Source organism: Tympanuchus pallidicinctus, unplaced genomic scaffold (assembly GCF_026119805.1).
Source record: "Tympanuchus pallidicinctus isolate F22 unplaced genomic scaffold, pur_lepc_1.0 scaffold22, whole genome shotgun sequence".
Lineage (NCBI taxonomy): Eukaryota > Metazoa > Chordata > Aves > Galliformes > Phasianidae > Tympanuchus > Tympanuchus pallidicinctus.
In genome coordinates, this window is record NW_026294739.1 from 9,373,190 (window position 1) to 9,390,850 (window position 17,661).

Consider the following 17,661-nt stretch of genomic DNA (forward strand, 5'->3'; position numbering starts at 1 on the left):
CGGGAAGGACAAAGGAATTACTCCAGCTAGAGGGAAAGCACTCGACTTGCTATCACTCTTCTATTACAGGTAACCAAACACAGGAGTACCACTAGATAAAAACACGAAAATAATGTGGCGCCTTTGTCTAGTTATTCATTTATTCAAATGAATATCATACAAGAAAAGAAAATACACAAATTCTTGAACAAACAACAAAAGACAATTGACTTGCCTGTCCCCTCAATAATAACCTTAAGAATAATGACTCTTCCCTCCAGTCCCCAACAGAAAGCAACCACCATTATGGCAAGTATTCCTTTGAAAGAATCACTGTTCTCAGGAGTTACATGAGACTACAGCTGTTGCTCTTGGCATTCTGCAGCCTCCCATCAAAAAGCATGGATTGTTTCACATCATTACATCACAACTATCAGGTCACTAGTTTTTCTTTATTTGCTTTTTTCTTGACAAAAAGCATAAAATGAATTAAAGCTTCCAGATGATATCTTCAACATGGCTTCATTTTACTTTTAAAGGAAAATATCACAGCCCAATACAGCTGATACTGCAGCAGCCCACATCAGTTAAAGATTTTCCCAAAGAAAAAAAAAAAAATCACATTTGCTCACAACACATAGTGCACTTACCCCTGTGGGCTTAGATCCAAAGAATCCTCCCGGCTGTGCTGTAAGCTGGGAGAGCCCAAATCTGTAGCTGCATTAGTGGCAGCAGTGGCTGTTCCAGTACTTATAGTTGTAGTGGTACCCAGCGTTCCTGATCCATTAGTGCATACCTTTGGTGGGCTCGTTAGCAAAGCCTCAGATTCCGCTAAGTTTTTCACTTGATGCATCACTCCTTCAAAAAGGAAGAAATCTTTATGCTTAGTATTTTATTTAGGGCATTGGGGAAGAGGTTACAGAACATGTAAGTAAAAGACTTCTGTCTCTTCAAACAACTTCTAGCCTCCATTATGAGGTTTCTGCAACATTTGCATAAGCACATACACACGCACTAAGTTTATTTGCAGCAGTTGCACACAATTTAAAAGCAGATTAATCTTTTGTAGAATAAGTTAATCTACACTTTCTTTTTTAAGTGACAGTCACAGGTAGGGCAACTAAAAAGTCCTGAGAGACTCAGGGAATTCCTGCTCAGAACTCATTAGTTCTGTCCAGTAGGACTATCCATGTAATTGCCACCAGGCCTCTTCAGTCTAAATGTAAGTTCTAACATCTATTAGCCTGTACAAACTTGTTTCAGATTCAAGAAGTCACGTCCGTCTCTCCTTCAGAGTGTTGATCAACTCCTCCCCAGTCATACAATGATACCTTGCACAGATTCGCCTTATGCAAGTAAGACATTAACAATACAATTTGGGAGAGAGGATTTCACAAAACACTCACACACACCCCCCAGAGTACTAACTAGTAAGGAGAACAGAAGGGGAAAGAAAGCAAGGATTACCTTCTCTTCTGAAGTAAACACTAAAAATGTCAGGTAGCTTTTGCATTAAGATTTCTGCCATCTGCAGGGCTCCAACTACTATCTTAAGGTCTTGACTTGACAGCATGGAGGCAATATGACTACAATAGACAATACAGCAGATAATTTATTAGAACCAGATTTGTCCTTTTTTTTTTTGCTAACAAAACCATTTCATCTTGCACACATTGTTAGCACTGTTCTGGTACACAAGCAAGTTTCATAGCACTTTTGTAAAAGCTATACATAATGGACTTTAAACTCTCTCACCTAAGTCACATTCCCGCAAGGCATTAAACAGTTTCCTTCCTCTCAAAGAAATCAGAACTTGGTACAATCTTTTTATTTTCTGATTGCAGCCTTCTGTCTTGACCCCTAACCCACCACTATATCAAGTGGGGGGATGTTTCATAAATAGAACATAACTTGCCAGTAGAATGATATAAAGCCTATTACTGTTCACATCCTATTACTTCAAAGTCACCTGAACTTCAGAAAAGCTTGCAGGCAAGTTTTAGAACTCAGTGAAACAATATTAGACATAAGTAGCACTTCAGTTTCTAATATGAAAAACTTCAGTTAGCACCAGATGCAAAATCTAAGATTAGTAAAGTTTCTGAAGAACTACAGAGCCTCAGACTTAGAAAAAAACATACCATTAAAAGAATTAAAAATTACAATTTCTTTGTGAGAAAAGATGAGTCAATAATTGATCAGATTTGAGTTGTAAGCGCCAAATAAGTTCCATTCACAGTTTTTCATTAACTCACCTTGACACAGCATGGTTTTTCAGTACATCCTTCAGGAGTTCAGCATCAGCAAAATAAATTATTCTAAGTATTGCTCTAAGGCACTTGTGTCTAACAGCAGGTCCAGCTGAAGAACTATACACTTCATAAAGAACACCAAACAGTGTTTTGATAAAGGATTTTGCCAATTCTGGGTCTTCTTTCATTAATTGTGCTCGAGCATCATCCTTCTTCAATTCTGAATGTCCACCTGTGTGAAAAGTTACACAATACATCACTGCACAGTTATCTGCATCTTTACTCCAATGCAGATGTCTGCTGTTTTTTGGGAGGGATTGTTTTATTGTTTTTGTTTTTAAAAAGAAAGGAATTAGTTAACATCTTTAATTGATTTTATTTTAACAACCAGAAGTAAAACTGATGGCAAGAACATGCTATAAATCCTTCCAACAATTTTTTTAATTCCATTTTTTTTTAACTTATTTCTGAACCCTAGTAGAAAGCCCCCAGTCTTCATCAAAAACAGCTGTACAAAACTCTTTCAAAAGACTCCACTCATGAACCACCCCCCTCCAAATTTAACACATTCTCAGTCCCCTGAAAAAGTCTGCACGAATACTTCTGATTTTTGTTGCAAGCTTGTCCTCTGTTTATTCAGAAGAATTTGATGCTTCATAGAAACAAGAAAACTATTAGTCAAGTAGACTACCATGACATTTAGCATAAAATAGCCAGAACTAGAAATATCAGATGTATCATAAGCTATACTCACTAGTGTTTGTATTGGCTAAAGGGTTTGGTTTCCGCTGAATGGCACGTGCTGTTCCAGTATCCTCATTTATTTGCTGCATAGAGTTAAAATCAATAGTATAGACACGTCCAAGTGTCGACAGACTAATCTCATCCTCACCAACCTGATGAGCTGCCTAAAAACAAAGAGTTTAAAGTTAAGGATGCTCGAACAAATGTAAATCTATATGAAGGTGGGGAAACAGCACAGTAGGAAAAAACAATGACTTGACTGAAATACAATAAGAGCAGCGATTAAGCATTCAGCAGTTGACCTGTTACCGAATACCCAAACAGTGCAATATTACCCCTCACGCGTTTCTTATTCAAACAAGACTGATGTTTTCAAAACCATAAAGAAAGCGCTCAATACAACTGCACACAAAGATCACCCCCATGTAAGCAACTGGAATTACTACCTCTATTATTCGACTATCAATCCTGTTATAGGGATGCCAGAGACCCCTGTCATCTCGCCATTGCCATATCGCACCATCTGTATTCTGTGCATTTCCTTTCTTTAGCATAGTATCAACAGCAAATATCCCCTCTTTTGGCAGACAAGGCATCAGTTCACTGGAAAGAACATGAAAACAATGTTATGCTACACGTTTGAGCTGAATACTGTTTGCCTTTATTATAAAAGAGTTAAGGAGTTTAATAAACCAACTAGAATGAAACTTAAAACTGTATAACTTACCAGATAAGAGAAGTAAGCTCATAGAGTTCTTGAGGACTTCGTGGAACAAGGTCAATTTGTTCTTGACAACTCCCATTTGAGGCTCCACAAAGGAGAAAGTGAAGTGTTTCTGCAATGTCTACAGAATTGTTATGATTGAGACCATTCATATCAGTATGAAGACTACAGTTTGTACTGGACACTACACAAAAGAAACAGTCACTGCCCTAAGCAAACAGACAGAAGAGAGTAGGACAAAAGCCTCCTCTTCAGATATCACAAGAAGAATGTTTGTTGTCCAGCGTAGGGTTTTGGTGTACTTTTTTTGTTTGTCCCACCCTGGCCTTTAAGAGGCATCTTGCTGGGAGGATAGGAGGGGATATGGCAGGGAAGAAAGGATGGGAACATACAGAGTAGTTGAAGTCACAAGTCAAAATTCACAAAATGGAAAGAAAGAAATAACTGGGGACAAAACCAGTAACAGTTACTTTTTTCTTTTTCCTCATGTTTTCCCTTAGAAAAAATTCCTTACATTTATCCATCCAGTAACTATTATAAGAAGAAGCTTAAGTCAAAATAAAAGCAACTCGTGCAGCTGATGCAGACTCAAAAAATAAATCAGGTGAGCACTTCAGCAACAACAGCTAGAGAAAGGAAAGGGGAAAAAAATAAACAAGTACTCTCTATGACATTAACTAAACTTAGTGTCCCAGGGAAAGCATAACAAGAGAAAAAGAACAATACTTGTTTAACCAAGTGCAAAGTCCCCCACTGACCACAGCCACAAACTTAAATAAGCCCCGAAAATATGAAAAAAAAACAACTCACTTTGCTTCATAAGTTGGACTGCAAGCGTTGGACAATTGGAACACATTAAGGAAAACATGCGCACCACCATGATGAACATTCCTGAGCTCAGGATAGGAGGTGTCACTACCAAAAGCTGCTGGATGTTTGTTAACAAGTCCTTGGAAGCAACCTGCTGCAGCAAGTTCTTTAGGAGAAAAAAAAAAAAACAAAAACAAACACATTAGTCTGATTTTCAAAGGTAAGCCCTTAGAAATGAAGAAAGGAGAAAAGTGGAAAAAAACCCGGCCCCCATAAAAAAAACAACCCTTACCTCCTCATGCTGGAAATTGTCTACCAGCCGTGCAAAACAGAGACAAGTGCTTTCAACAGACTTTTTGTCCTATTAAAAGAAAAAAGTATTCCCTTAAAGAGTTTCAGCATACATGAAATTAAGCTGTTATTGACACATACATAAAACTTCTTAAAGGCCAACTAGATCACATTCAACATGTATTAGATGTTTTACCATATGCTACAGTTCTGAAACCTGAGTATATTAATACAGGCTAAATCGATCTTATGTCTCAATATGTCTTGAACCTCTCATGTTGCCTGGAAAATGCCTCACTTTCCACACAAATACATTTCAGGACATTTACAGATTAGTAAATGTGTGTCTATTATTCTTTTTTGGATTCTGCACAGAAGAAACAAAATGAAGCTCTATGAATTCCAAGTGACAGGAGACACGGCTAACAGACATGAAGGGTTCTACAAAATGCATAAAGGCTAGAGCTTCAGATCACGCAGTGCAAATCCAAATCCAAACAAGATAGCAAGAACTACGCTAAAAACAACTCTAGTTAAGACTTCAAATGGGACTTAGAAGGTTTCAGTGAATGAGATGGGGAGGGAGAAAAAGCCAGGCAACTGAGAGGTTTTTTTTCCCCATAAAATTCTGCTTCAAAGATGATTGAAATTGTCTTTGCGTGTACTGTAATCTTTCTTCAGAAGGAAGTAGTATTTGTCCTAGTACTGCTCAAATTCTGCCTCCTGTTTTCAAAGAACCTTCTAAACCTACAGCATCATTTAGCTCAGAAAAGACTTTTAAAAGCATCAAGCCTCACTATAAATTTGGCTAAGTTTAATGGTGCTATGTATGAATCTACATCAAAGATTCAAGTAGACTTTCAGTGTAGAGGCAAAATTAATAAATCACTAATAGAAATGATTACTTGGAAGGTTCCAGTTATTCTTATTTGGTTTATTGTTTTGTTGTTTTTTTGTTTGTTTGTTTTAAAGGAAAAAACATTCTTTGACAGGGATTTGACAACCAAGCAGTACATCTAAGTTTCTTTTGTGTAATAATCATTTTAAGTGCACGTTTATTTACACAGCAGCACTACAATACAGGCAAATACATTATTCAGGATCCATCAGTTGAAAATATTGTGCAGGAGTAGGGATTTCATTATAAAAGACCAATAAGCCATCAGCAGAAATAAACCAGCAGAAAACCACAATCTTAACTGAAACGTTTCAGGTTTCGAAGTGGGAAGGAGATTTGAGTAGTAATACAACTAGATTTCCTCTTACTAATGGGAAGAGTGCAAAACCAATATTAGGTCACACTCTAAGCTCAAGTATCTTATTTCTCTCATTTTACAAAACAAGAGCATCATGAATCCTTACAGCATAGTTACAAAAGCCTAGAGCTTTACATGCACATCAGAATATCACAGCTTGACACTACAACAGAAGCTTTAAACTAGTATCAGATTATCTTATAAAGTCAAATAACACACAGTAAGAACTAGGTATTTAACAGAAGCTTTATACTACTTTCAGGTCAAAAGGAAACCTTCTGCTTTACAACAGCTCTTACCTGATGGGTTAACCTTTGTGTAAGCAATGGCAAAGAGTCTGCCACAAAGTGAAACTCATCAGGTGTTATACTCTGGCAGCAATTGGCAGCAATAGCTAGTGCATTCCTCTGCGCATTTATACTGAAGAATTCCAGATAGAGCAAACAGTCTGCCAACCCACCCTGTAACAAAAATACATGTTTTCATTTCCAATACTACTAAGTTACCAAAACTTTTCTTCTTTTTCACAGAACTTACAAGTCATCAAGATGGGGAACAGAAATGCAGAGGTAAAAGGTGATTATTTCTGTACTTACTGCCTGCAGAATGGCTTTACTATGCCTGCGCGATAGCATCTCCAGGGCTGTCAGTGCCTGCTCTGCCACATCAATGCACTGAATAACTTGCAGCTAGAATAAATCAAAATTTGTAGAGCAATTACTAAATCACTTTGTATAAACAATGTTCATTAACACTTGGACAGTTAGCCACGGCTATACTGTTAGATGTAACCAAGTCCAGTAATTTAAGGCTAGATCAGTTACACAGCTACTCTGTAGCTACTCCAAGAGTTTCCAGTCTGTATAACTGTTATTACCAAGATACTGAGAAGTAAGACAAAGTTTACAGTTCACATAGTGCTTTTCACTAAGGCTATTAACAAGGAAATCTATTTTAAAAGCTTCTGATGCATTATGCACTGTCTTGTAAGCTATGAAAGAGGCGATTATATCACGGGTAATCCTCAAATTAGAGCAGTAGACAGAAAACCTTCAGACTGGTTTAGTACTGTTTTGATTTCATGTTACCTTTTCCAAGAAGACAGGAATTGCATCTACCACTACAGCAGATGACCTGGGAAGTGCTTCCATCATGTATGTTAAGGCTCGACAAGCATGGTTCATCTACAAATATACACATAGATCTGCTTTAATTTCAGATGATAGCACTTGCTAAAAAAATTCTTTAATATTACAAATCACTTACAATGTCAAAGTTGTGCTCCATCTGCAGCAATGTTATCTGTTTTAAAAAAAAAAATAAAATGGACTTAGTAAAAGTATCTAGGTATCAACATAAAGTGCACAAATCTATGCTGTAGCTTTTCATATACAGTCATGCATAGTTGTTCACACAATTGTTAGTTGAAAAAATACAATATAGGCTACAAATTACCAAGGTCTAACTTTTGTTTGGGGGTGTGTTTTCTTCATTACACAGAGGTATTCACCAGATGCCCACATTTCTCTGGGATGTAAAATCACAATCACAAGTTAACCTGTGAGATTGCTGTGGAAGAAGTTTAAAGTACTTCTGTACATTGTTCTCTTGGCTCACGCATGCCTCCAGGCATGCATTTACCAAGCTTCTACCAGAAGGAGCAGCTAGCTTATTAACAACATGAGCAGCAAGGTCTGTTTTGCTGACATTTACCAATTCTTGCCACAGAATAAACACTCAGTAAAAGCAGGCTCTGTTAAAGAGCAATCTAAAGGCTTTCTAATGGAATCTCTACACTCCAGTGGGTTTTAACCTGAAGATGCAACTCACAATACAAAGATTGTCAGATTTTCTCCAATGTTAGTTCTAAATGCAACCATGTGGACCAAACACCTCTTGAAATTATAAATACTTGATTTAAGTAAAAAAAAAAATATCCAGTGAAACATTTTGTTTTCCAGATGTACTTTTTTTTTTTTTTTTTTTTACCAAAGCTGGCACAACACTCTTGACTGGAAATCCTCCCAGCGTTTCTTCATTTCCCATGACCAACAGCTGGCACATCTCAATAACTGCCTGTAGTTGCTGACTTTCATCAGTGGCTTGGAGACCTTGTAAAAGCTGCTGGGCTTTAGAACCTGGATAACCAAAAAAGATTAGGAAAGAAGATGTTAGAAGATAAGTGTTCAGTGCAACTTCCATGCTATACTTCTGTCAGAGTGGAAGACCAGAGATAGTTTGCCTTCCTCTGCATTTGTAGTTTCTCTGCCTTCCCCTGCCATGTAAAAGTGGAGGGAAAGGGAGATGAAATCTCACTCTTGGCAGTCCTTCCAGTGCAGACTGGTCACAGCACAGGGAATCCATCACACTGCTCACCATAGTCATCTCTACCAACCTACAGCAGGTGATAGAACCCACGCTCCCAAATTTATGAAGTAAAAGACTTTTGAACATATTTCCTAAATAATACAGCACATGGAATATTGATTAGACCCTATCTTCTTCTTGGAAAGGAGTATAATAGGCTTGTTTTGGCTCATCTGCAGGCCAAATCAGCTTGAACTATCCAGCTTGCATTATCCAGATGCATAATGCAGATACAACAGAATGACAAAGACCCATGTTCTCCTTTGGACAGTCTGATATAACTAAGACACATCTGAACCTATGAACAGTGAACCTTAGAATATCCTAACTGCCTTAAAGCTACCTCAACAACTTGTTTAAAACGAAGGGGGGGGGTGAAAACAACAAAACCAGGGGTTTCAGAGGTCTTCTGTTAAACAGCCCATCATGCAAGACAAAAAGAAAGGGTAAAAAGGTGAACCCTCCCTTCCCCACCGAGCAGGGAACATCAGGTGGAAAAATAAAAATAATGTAAAAAGAAAAGAAATATGGCTAAAGCAAATTTGTCCTCCTTATACAAAGACAAGCTAATTAATATTGTTTACTGGCAGTTCAGCAATTAAGACATACAAATCTCCAACATGTAAATGATGTAGCTAACATAAATACTAGAATTTACTACTGGCTGAATTCTACTAGTCTGGAAGTGGAAAGAATTGAGTCAAATTAGACAAACTTTGCTTACTAGCTCCACTTCCAATTGTCCTGTGGAAGAGTTGCGACATCCGAGGACCAAGAGGGCCAAACAGGTGAGGAGGAAGACCCCTAGCCTCTAACAGAGCTAAAAGCAAACAGAGGATAACAGCCATTGTCAAAGCTTCTACATATACTTTTAAAATCTTATGTTCCATGAAGCAATAGTTTAAGACTACTAGAATTCTGATACTTTAGGAAAGAGGAGTTAGGATTAGATGACTGAAACTACTTCAATTTCTAAACACACAAAAAAAGAGATGACCTCTAGGGAACAAACATGTCCCTTTTGTATGCACCAGAGCATTAAGAACCCTTAATAAGTCACCCAGTTTCCAGAGCTACATATTTTTACAGAAGAAATCTGGTCTACTAAATTAATATTACAAGATCAGATCTAAACTAGCAGATTTACTAGGCAGCAATTCCAAATGTGATTTCAAACTACGCAAAATTGGTTAAACTTATCTTCACAGATTCAGGATCTGAGTGGCAATATTAATCTGAGAGGAAGGATATGCAGCTTTATTTGCTGACGAGCAGGATGATCTGTTGAATATTAGTTTGTTTTTTAAATAAACACTCTTCAATACTTTAGTTATGCTGGATTAATGGGGAGATTATATTTTTTGTTGTAGCATGTACAACTGCTTTGGACCAATACAAACATGGACAAAAAAAATAGTTCAATACTCCTAACGTGTACCTGCGCTTACTGAGAGCAATAAGCAAATGAAATGGTACTGATAAGGCACTCAGTCCCATGTTAAAGGTACAGATTAACTATATCTGCCATTTTCAAGAGAGATAATGATAAAAAAAACTTCTTGAAAAATAGCAACAAAAAAAATCCTAGAACAGCTGCAGGACATGAAAATTGGAGTTTGCACCTCTCTGTACTCTCAAATTATGAGAGATCTAAATCCTTCTATAGCCAAAGGCATAGAATAGAATATTTTGAAGTACAGTTAAATTTTGTTTGGTCAAAGCTTATAGTAACATGAGCATCAGTGATAAGCATGAAAGAAAACTATCCTGAAACAGGCAGAGTAACAGCAGATCAAATGCAGCCTTTCAACTGGAAATGCATTGCTGCAAAAACAGTTTGATATTCTGGAAATGCTTATGCACTTAATAGGAGCATTCATCAGCCCATCTCCACCCCCCCAATAAATAGCAGTGTATTACACACCATGGAAACAAGTAAGGACACTCAACACCTCCAGATATTAGTTGCAAATTCCTGGATCTTTAGTGAGTTAAAGGTGGTGGTGTCATACTTAAGGACAGCTACAGTAAGAAAAGAATCACATTCACAGATGTAGAAACAAAATCCTACTATATATAAAATACAGAACTTGGGTCAGTATGGGTATTTACAGGCTGTAAACAAAAATAAGTTATAAATTAGTTACAGATTTTATACCTTGTAGTCTTCCCATCTCAGAGTCATCTGACTCACTTTCTCCAGATGTTGTCATACCTACAGCCCCAGCAACAGAGCTAGAAGCTAGAAGAGAAGCAGACTGTGAGCTACAAAACTTTCATCATCTCCATCATCAAGGAAAGTGTCCAGAAAAATGCTCCAACAGAAAGATGCTCTTCATTTAACACTGTTTAGTAAATCAGTTTGTTTCTCCTCAGATTGTTACCACTGTTTTGTTTTTAGGCAATCTCTCTATCCTTTTTCCCTTTTTTCCAGGGTGCAGATCCACGGGTCTCTCAGCCCCACTAGTCACAGAACTGGGCCAAACCAGCCCATGACACACTGCCACCACACTTCTGTGCAACTACTTCAGTAACATCGATGTCAGCATAGGGAGCCAATCCTTCCCATAAAAGACCAAAGCTACACCAACACAGGACGATGAAAAGAAGTCAGATTGGCAAATAATCTTTCACATACATTTGTCTGTATTGTTACTAATTTCATGCCTTGAGTGTTATGCTGCACTTAGTTAATTTTGAATTTTCATACTGATGTAGCTGATTTTAAACAGACATTTGAGTTTTTTCTACAACTCAGCATAATTACTGAAAAGCTGCTTTGAAATAACTGCTGATTAGGACCAGGTGACAAATTTAAGTACTACTTCACAGGATTGTAAAAACAAGAGCATTTCTTAATCTAATGACAAAATTTGCCCATATAGACAGGCTTGCAGTTTCAGACAATTTGCAGAGTATTTTACAGAAATAAAGGAACACTTATAGGTAAACACTTGTCTTCCATATTCTGGAGAGTTTGGCATCTCTTCAGTCAGCACTACAGTCATTTCTGCAGTATTAACATAAAATTCTGAAAACTAATTAAAGACAAGTCTACCCTATTAAAAATTTTTTTGAGACTATGAAGTAGTCTAACTGAAACTCGTACCTGACAACCAAGGGATCAGATTCAAAAGTAAAGTTCCCTCTCACTGAAGCTGTACTAACTTAACCATAACTTCTTAAACACCTTAAGTTCTAGAAGAACTTTGCATGAGCAAGTATCAAATGTATCAAAATGCTGCGGTTGGTTGCACTTCTTACCTGCAGCTCCCTGGGGAGCCTCATCTGTACGTGCAGCTGAAGAGTTAACTCCATCCTGGTTGTTGTCAGGATCAGCCATCTTCTCCTGTCGGCGAGCTTCAGCTGCTCCTCTTTTGCCCAGGCCAGAGCCTCGCCGACTAAAGATTCAAGGAAACAGAGGTTCCAGAACTTAGGAATTATAACAAGAGATGTTTCTCCATGAAGAAGTAATTTTTTCTTTCATTTACATAGATAGTTATCACAAAGGTGTGCAAAGGCATGGATTCACATAAGAACCAGTCTTCATAAAACTATCCAAGTTTCCCATACTTGCCTCATCTTGCACCACATCCATGATTTGTTCATGCTAAGGCATTACAGGTAGGTCTTTACATTATACACTTCAGGACAACACACTCTACTAAAATAACAGTTAAAATGATTAATCTTAAAGTGACTGAATCACAAATCAAGTACACATTTGAGAAGAACTCTGACAGAGTACTTGCCTTTGAAGAAAGTTCTGAACTACTGAAAGCACAGAACCCTGATGTTTAGGCTTCTTTTAAATGTGTTCAGGCTTCTTTTAAATGGCAAACGAAGTCAAAGAGCATGAGTCTTTCTAAGTCTGCTTTTTTTAAATATCACTATTGTCACCGTTACAAATATATATGCCTGTGATGTCAGAAGCCAAATTAAAGTGCAGAACTGACAACAGGATCAGACCTCAGGCATATCAAGTACCTAGATATTTGCAACATCAGTTGTTCAAACGCAGCTGTTGAACGAGCTGAGTCAGTTGAGCAATACAGTGTTAAAGCAGCCACCTGCATGGCATCATAGAGTCCTTTTTATTTTTCAGAACACATTTCATTCTATCATTCGTAATCCACAATACCCTACTAGCATTCAGTAATTTTTTAAACAACAATCTAAGGGAAGGATTATTTACATTTGTAATACTGCCTTTGGGTACTTCTTGTCCTCAATTCCTATAGCTGAGGTACTTATTGAAAATCTGGTGATGCGGAATTCTGTGCATCACCCAGGACACTGGTATGCAGAGTGACATGGCAAGCCTGAAAAGCCGCAGCTACTTCTACAGTAGCTAAGAAAGATAAAGGCAATTTCCATCCATAAAAACTAGTAAGTATCAATCCACAGCAGACATCATGTTTTGCTGTCTGAAGGTTTACCTGGTACTAGCACAGGAGCCCGTGGTCTTTTGCCGTGTGCTCCGCCGCAAACTGGGGAGCTCAGCAGGTGGTGATTCACTGCGCTTCTTCGTGGATTTTCTTAGGCCTATGTAACAGGTAAATGATTAAGAGAGTAAGTTGGTCTTTAAACACAGTAGTTCTACCAAAAAGAGAAGCAGGGCAGCCTCTACAGAAAAAAAACCACAGTAAGTCCACATCAGCTATTAGTCATCTTACACTGCACAGCTCTATCAGTAAAAGAAAGGTAGAAGATATTTATTTTACTCATTTCAGTGCTACTAAACTCCAAATGGCTACTTGGACACCTTCTGCAATTCATACACTACAGGCATACAAGAGCTTGTAGGCCTTCCTCATAAACAGATACCACAGTATGAGGCATTTCTTATTTTGATGTGTTCACATTCAGAACACCTAAAATGGAAAAAAGAAAGGCTTTAGCTTTAGAGAGAATAACTATTGGTGGAAGGATCTCATCTTTTTTTTCTCCACTGCTTAGAATAAATCCACACAGCATCAACTTAGACAGTCACTAGCTAAATCATAATTTTTTTAGTTACAGTCAGATTGATCTATATCAGTACAGTTTAAGAATAACTGTCTTAAATCCAAAGTGAACTCCCCTACCTCCCTCCAGAATCCAAACACTGACAGTGGTGAGATCTGCAATATGTTGGGTTTTTGTTTTGTGTTTCTGCTGTAACTACATCACTGCAAACCACACTGCTATCGTAAGACCTTCCTTCAGGCAAATAGCCACACACATCTTCACAGCTTCACATCACAGGGAAAGGAGTTGACAGCTTTTAATTTAGAAGTATTTGAACTGTTGAAGACTGACAACTGATACTGATTTGCTCTACAAAGCTATCATTCTGAGGGAACTTTCAACCACAAGAAATCTCTAAAATAAATAAGAAAACAGAGCTCCAAAACATCCAACTTAGGCATACTATTGCTAGGACAAATGAAGCCTTAAAAAGAAATTAGATCTCTGTTCCCTCTTCTGGTAACAAAACAAAAATAGAACACACAAGCATACATTGTTTTTTTAGCACAAATTGGCTTCTGTTGATTTCTGTGATCTTATAAAAACTTCCAGAAATACTGAGTTACAGCATTTAGGAATGAAATGGTAACTACATCGTTTTTGATAGGATATTTATAACACAAAAAGGAAAATAATCTGCAAAGTTATTAATGACCTAGTCAACAGTCTGTCCTGGCAAATACTATACTGTATTCCTAGATCAAACACATTAACTGCATACAGCTTTAAGTTCCATGTAGATCAAGGTTAACCTGATATTCCTGTGTTTACCATACACCTGGCTTATTAACCCAAGAAACTTGGCAACCTAAGCAAGCAAGCTTCAGCACCCAGCCACCAAGCACTGACCTAAGCCAGCCACCTAAATTTCCAGACAGCCTATACTTACGAGCTTTTTTTTTTTTTAATGCTCCAAAAGCAATGACACTTTCATTATGGTTTCAAGCCAGCAATTTAAGTTGAATTTGCTACAACAGGAGCAGTCATTGACTCCAACCCTATCCACATATAGTAAGTGACTTGCCTTGCTGGGGGGGAGGGGGGAAAGGGAGGAGTGGCATTAGAAAAAAAGACAAGATCAGTTTGAAACAGCTGCAGCAGAACCCTTAGCCATACCTATCTGCATTTCTCAAGTTATGGAAGTTGTGCAGAAACAAGCCCTCACAGCTCGTATTTTGCAATACAAGTTGTGTGCATTAAGTATACTATTAGTCCACAAGATATGTCTACTGTTCTATAAGTTCATATTAGATGCAGACACCAAATAGCCTGCTTCTCCATTTAATATTATGGTGAAAATTTAAAAATGAGGTTTATTTTTACCTTGCATTTGGAAAATTTAATTACCATGTTACAATAGTCTGGAAAAATATATAAGCAGATCAGTAACAGACATCACACACTCACCATAAAAGAAGTAAAATAAACTTGGCTTATATCAACACAGGGTTTACGCAGAGGTTTCACAAGACAGCAGAGCCAGCCACACTGCTTACTGCTGTGCTTAATGGTGTGCTTCTGCATTCTCATGCCTTACTGTCCCCAGGCTGAGACACAGCATGCACACTTGTTGCACACTTCCATTCTGTTAGCATTGTGCCACAACAGTGAGCTGAGCAAGGCTGACAGGAGTCAGGTGAGTACAAATGCCATTAAACAGTGGGGCAGTGAGGTTGTGGAGTGGATTGCCCTTCTCCTTAAGGGGCATTAAATTAATTGAGCCTTTTCTTTAAACTGATTTACTTCAGTAAGAAGGTACTAGAGAATGTATGGTTAGATTGGCAGACAAGTTGCAAAAAACATCATGGTCTGAGCATCCAGAACAGCTGAGTTCATTTTCTCCTCCTTTCAGTGTGAGCACTCTACTCATATTTTCATATGTTTCCCTTTTCCCAAGTCTTCTCTTCTACACCTGACACACCTACCAGGTACATAAGCTCTTCCACCTCCCTTTATTCATTTCAGAGGGCAAAAAGGATGTGAAAAAGGATTCTGCAGAGCTTGCTTCCTTCCTACTCTTTATAGCCATTCTCTACCCTTAAAATTCATTGCTTAAGGAGGCTTAAGCCACCCTTACTACTTGCACCTTTTGGGAAATCCTTCCAGTCTTCCCAATAACACAAACTGAAGATCACTATTTCTCTAGCACAAAACCAACCTCCTTTTTTCCCCCCCCTCACAATTTCATCAGAATCCCTGCTTCCCCTTAACACACTTCTGACACACTTCCTGCCTCAGAGTTAGTCCTCTGTCTATTGGATCTGCAAGTGGAAAGCCCCATGCCTTCACAGGTAAACAGGGTACAACCCATATTCAGATAGACAGGATTAGAGATGCCCTAGGAGCATCTGACAAAGGAAAGCACTAGTCATGCTGTCACTGACAGCAAGGGCTTGCAGGTGAATTAAGTCCTTGTTTATCACTATTCAGCACTATTTCTTTAATAAAAAGCAATCCTCAAGATACCCATTTCAAAGATTAGAAGCTACGAACAGACATTCAAAAGAAAGTTAAGCTTAAGCAGTTCATATTCAGCAAGTACAAAAATTTCAGATGTGAACTTCAATTCTGAAGTAGAGCCATAGGTTTCCCTGTAGCAGGCAGATAAATTGTTTATGCTGTGACATCATCCTATTTGCATGCCAAACACTCATGGTAATGAGTTTAAGGAAGAGACCCAAAACAGGCTAAACCTGAAACGGTGTAGCCCAACAGAAATCAAATGAAGTTTAAAAAAAAATTCTTACAATCATCTTCACATTTTGCATCCTTACCAGTCAGCTTGTTTTTGTTTTTTATAGTATGAAAGAAACAAGTTCTGAATGCAGCTGCACTTACTGCATTCACTTATTTCAAAACTCTGAACATGTTACTCAAGCCTAAATGAAGTTAAATTCTCAGTGTATAATCCTGAAATCCTTTAGTTGGCAGTTCAGAAAAATATCAGTAGAAATCCACTTGTTAGAGCTGAAAGTTTAGACTTCAGATTGGCTCTTTCCTTCCTGCTCAGGCAATAAAGATAGGGTAAAAATAGCTGTGACAGGGAAAGGCACCTCCTGCCACTCTAATGCTCTAGAATTCCCCTCAATATCAACCCAGACATCCTTAACTTGACTGTAGTTCCGTACATCATTCTTCAACTGCAATAGCTGTATTTACACAGGCATAACTGACAGTACCTCAGTCACAAAAATCTCCCTTCTCAGGCCATTCTTCCTAGAGCCAATCTCGCATCACCATTCTCCACTCACCTCACCCCATGCTTTTCATCTTCCCTTACAGGGCTCTTAGTTGTTTTCTACTAGTTATTCCAACTGACCTTATTTCAGATTTTTATAAGCACCCGTCTCACACTGTACCTCCACAGAAAGCAAAATTCAGTAGGGTTATAGTTTCTACAGTGACATTTAAGGACTCTTCCAACAGAGAAGCATAAACTGCAATAATTTCATCTAGATCACTGTTTGCCAATCTGCTTTAGAAAACATTAGGGTTGTTAATATCTGAAATATCACCTCCTTATGCTCCCTTACTGTCCTGAAGTTTTTAGCTTACCAGAGCCATCCTACCTTAGTAACCTATCTTGATGGTTTCTTCTTTTTTTTTTTTTTTTTATGCCTCTCAGCATTTTGGATAATGTATATTTTATGAAAATATTTGCAGAAATCCAGAATTTTTTTTCCAAATGGTTGTGAAAGAGCTTTAATGCACCTTTTGAAAAGCTAAGACTATTTAAGAATATAAAGTTTAGCATCTTCATTTATTCTAGATCAAGTCCTTAAATCTTTGTAACATTTAAAAAGCTCGGTGATATTTAGTATAACCACACTCCAATCAGTAGCATTCAGTGTAATAGCTATTCAATTGCATTTAACACCTGTTTACTGTAGGTTACACTTCCCTTTTCCCTCCTCAAACAGGGATGCCATCTAAAGAAAACTCTTTTTTTTTTTTTTAGCATCTAATGAGTCTTACTATGATTTACTATGATCTTTAAAACTGACTTTTTAATCATCCATTTACTGTCCATACCATCTTAGTTCTATTTATGACATAAAGCCAAGAAGTTCAAGTACACGTTTACCCTTCACAAAAGCTGACTCTCAAGTCACAAAACAGCTAAAGCTGGTCAAGCTGGCTTTCACAGTACATTCTTGGTAGAGATAATTTACACTGGTATTCTCAAAGTTGTTTTTCAAGCTACTCAATGCTCCCCCCTTAGACTGTG

General features: G+C 37.8%; 1 protein-coding gene across 10 annotated transcripts in view; it reads right to left on the minus strand.

Moving 5' to 3' along the window:
* Window positions 1-17,661, minus strand: part of TRIP12 (thyroid hormone receptor interactor 12) — a 66,196-nt gene that overhangs the window by 16,691 nt on the left and 31,844 nt on the right. For 8 of the 10 annotated variants that reach the window (XR_008207728.1, XM_052686818.1, XM_052686825.1 and 5 more), the window contains 17 exons: window positions 12,863-12,968; window positions 11,688-11,824; window positions 10,582-10,665; window positions 9,148-9,243; window positions 8,046-8,194; window positions 7,323-7,358; window positions 7,145-7,240; window positions 6,653-6,745; window positions 6,356-6,517; window positions 4,802-4,870; window positions 4,510-4,675; window positions 3,703-3,820; window positions 3,422-3,578; window positions 2,986-3,139; window positions 2,235-2,463; window positions 1,447-1,565; window positions 630-837 (listed from right to left, as the gene is read on the minus strand). Coding sequence is in view for 9 of the 10 variants with exons in the window: in XM_052686818.1 (XP_052542778.1) it covers window positions 630-837; window positions 1,447-1,565; window positions 2,235-2,463; window positions 2,986-3,139; window positions 3,422-3,578; window positions 3,703-3,820; window positions 4,510-4,675; window positions 4,802-4,870; window positions 6,356-6,517; window positions 6,653-6,745; window positions 7,145-7,240; window positions 7,323-7,358; window positions 8,046-8,194; window positions 9,148-9,243; window positions 10,582-10,665; window positions 11,688-11,824; window positions 12,863-12,968 (2,179 nt within the window). In the remaining variant the exon portion in view is untranslated. The remainder of the gene's footprint in view (window positions 1-629; window positions 838-1,446; window positions 1,566-2,234; window positions 2,464-2,985; window positions 3,140-3,421; window positions 3,579-3,702; window positions 3,821-4,509; window positions 4,676-4,801; window positions 4,871-6,355; window positions 6,518-6,652; window positions 6,746-7,144; window positions 7,241-7,322; window positions 7,359-8,045; window positions 8,195-9,147; window positions 9,244-10,581; window positions 10,666-11,687; window positions 11,825-12,862; window positions 12,969-17,661) is intronic. The other 2 variants (XM_052686822.1, XM_052686827.1) reach the window with 2 other exon arrangements.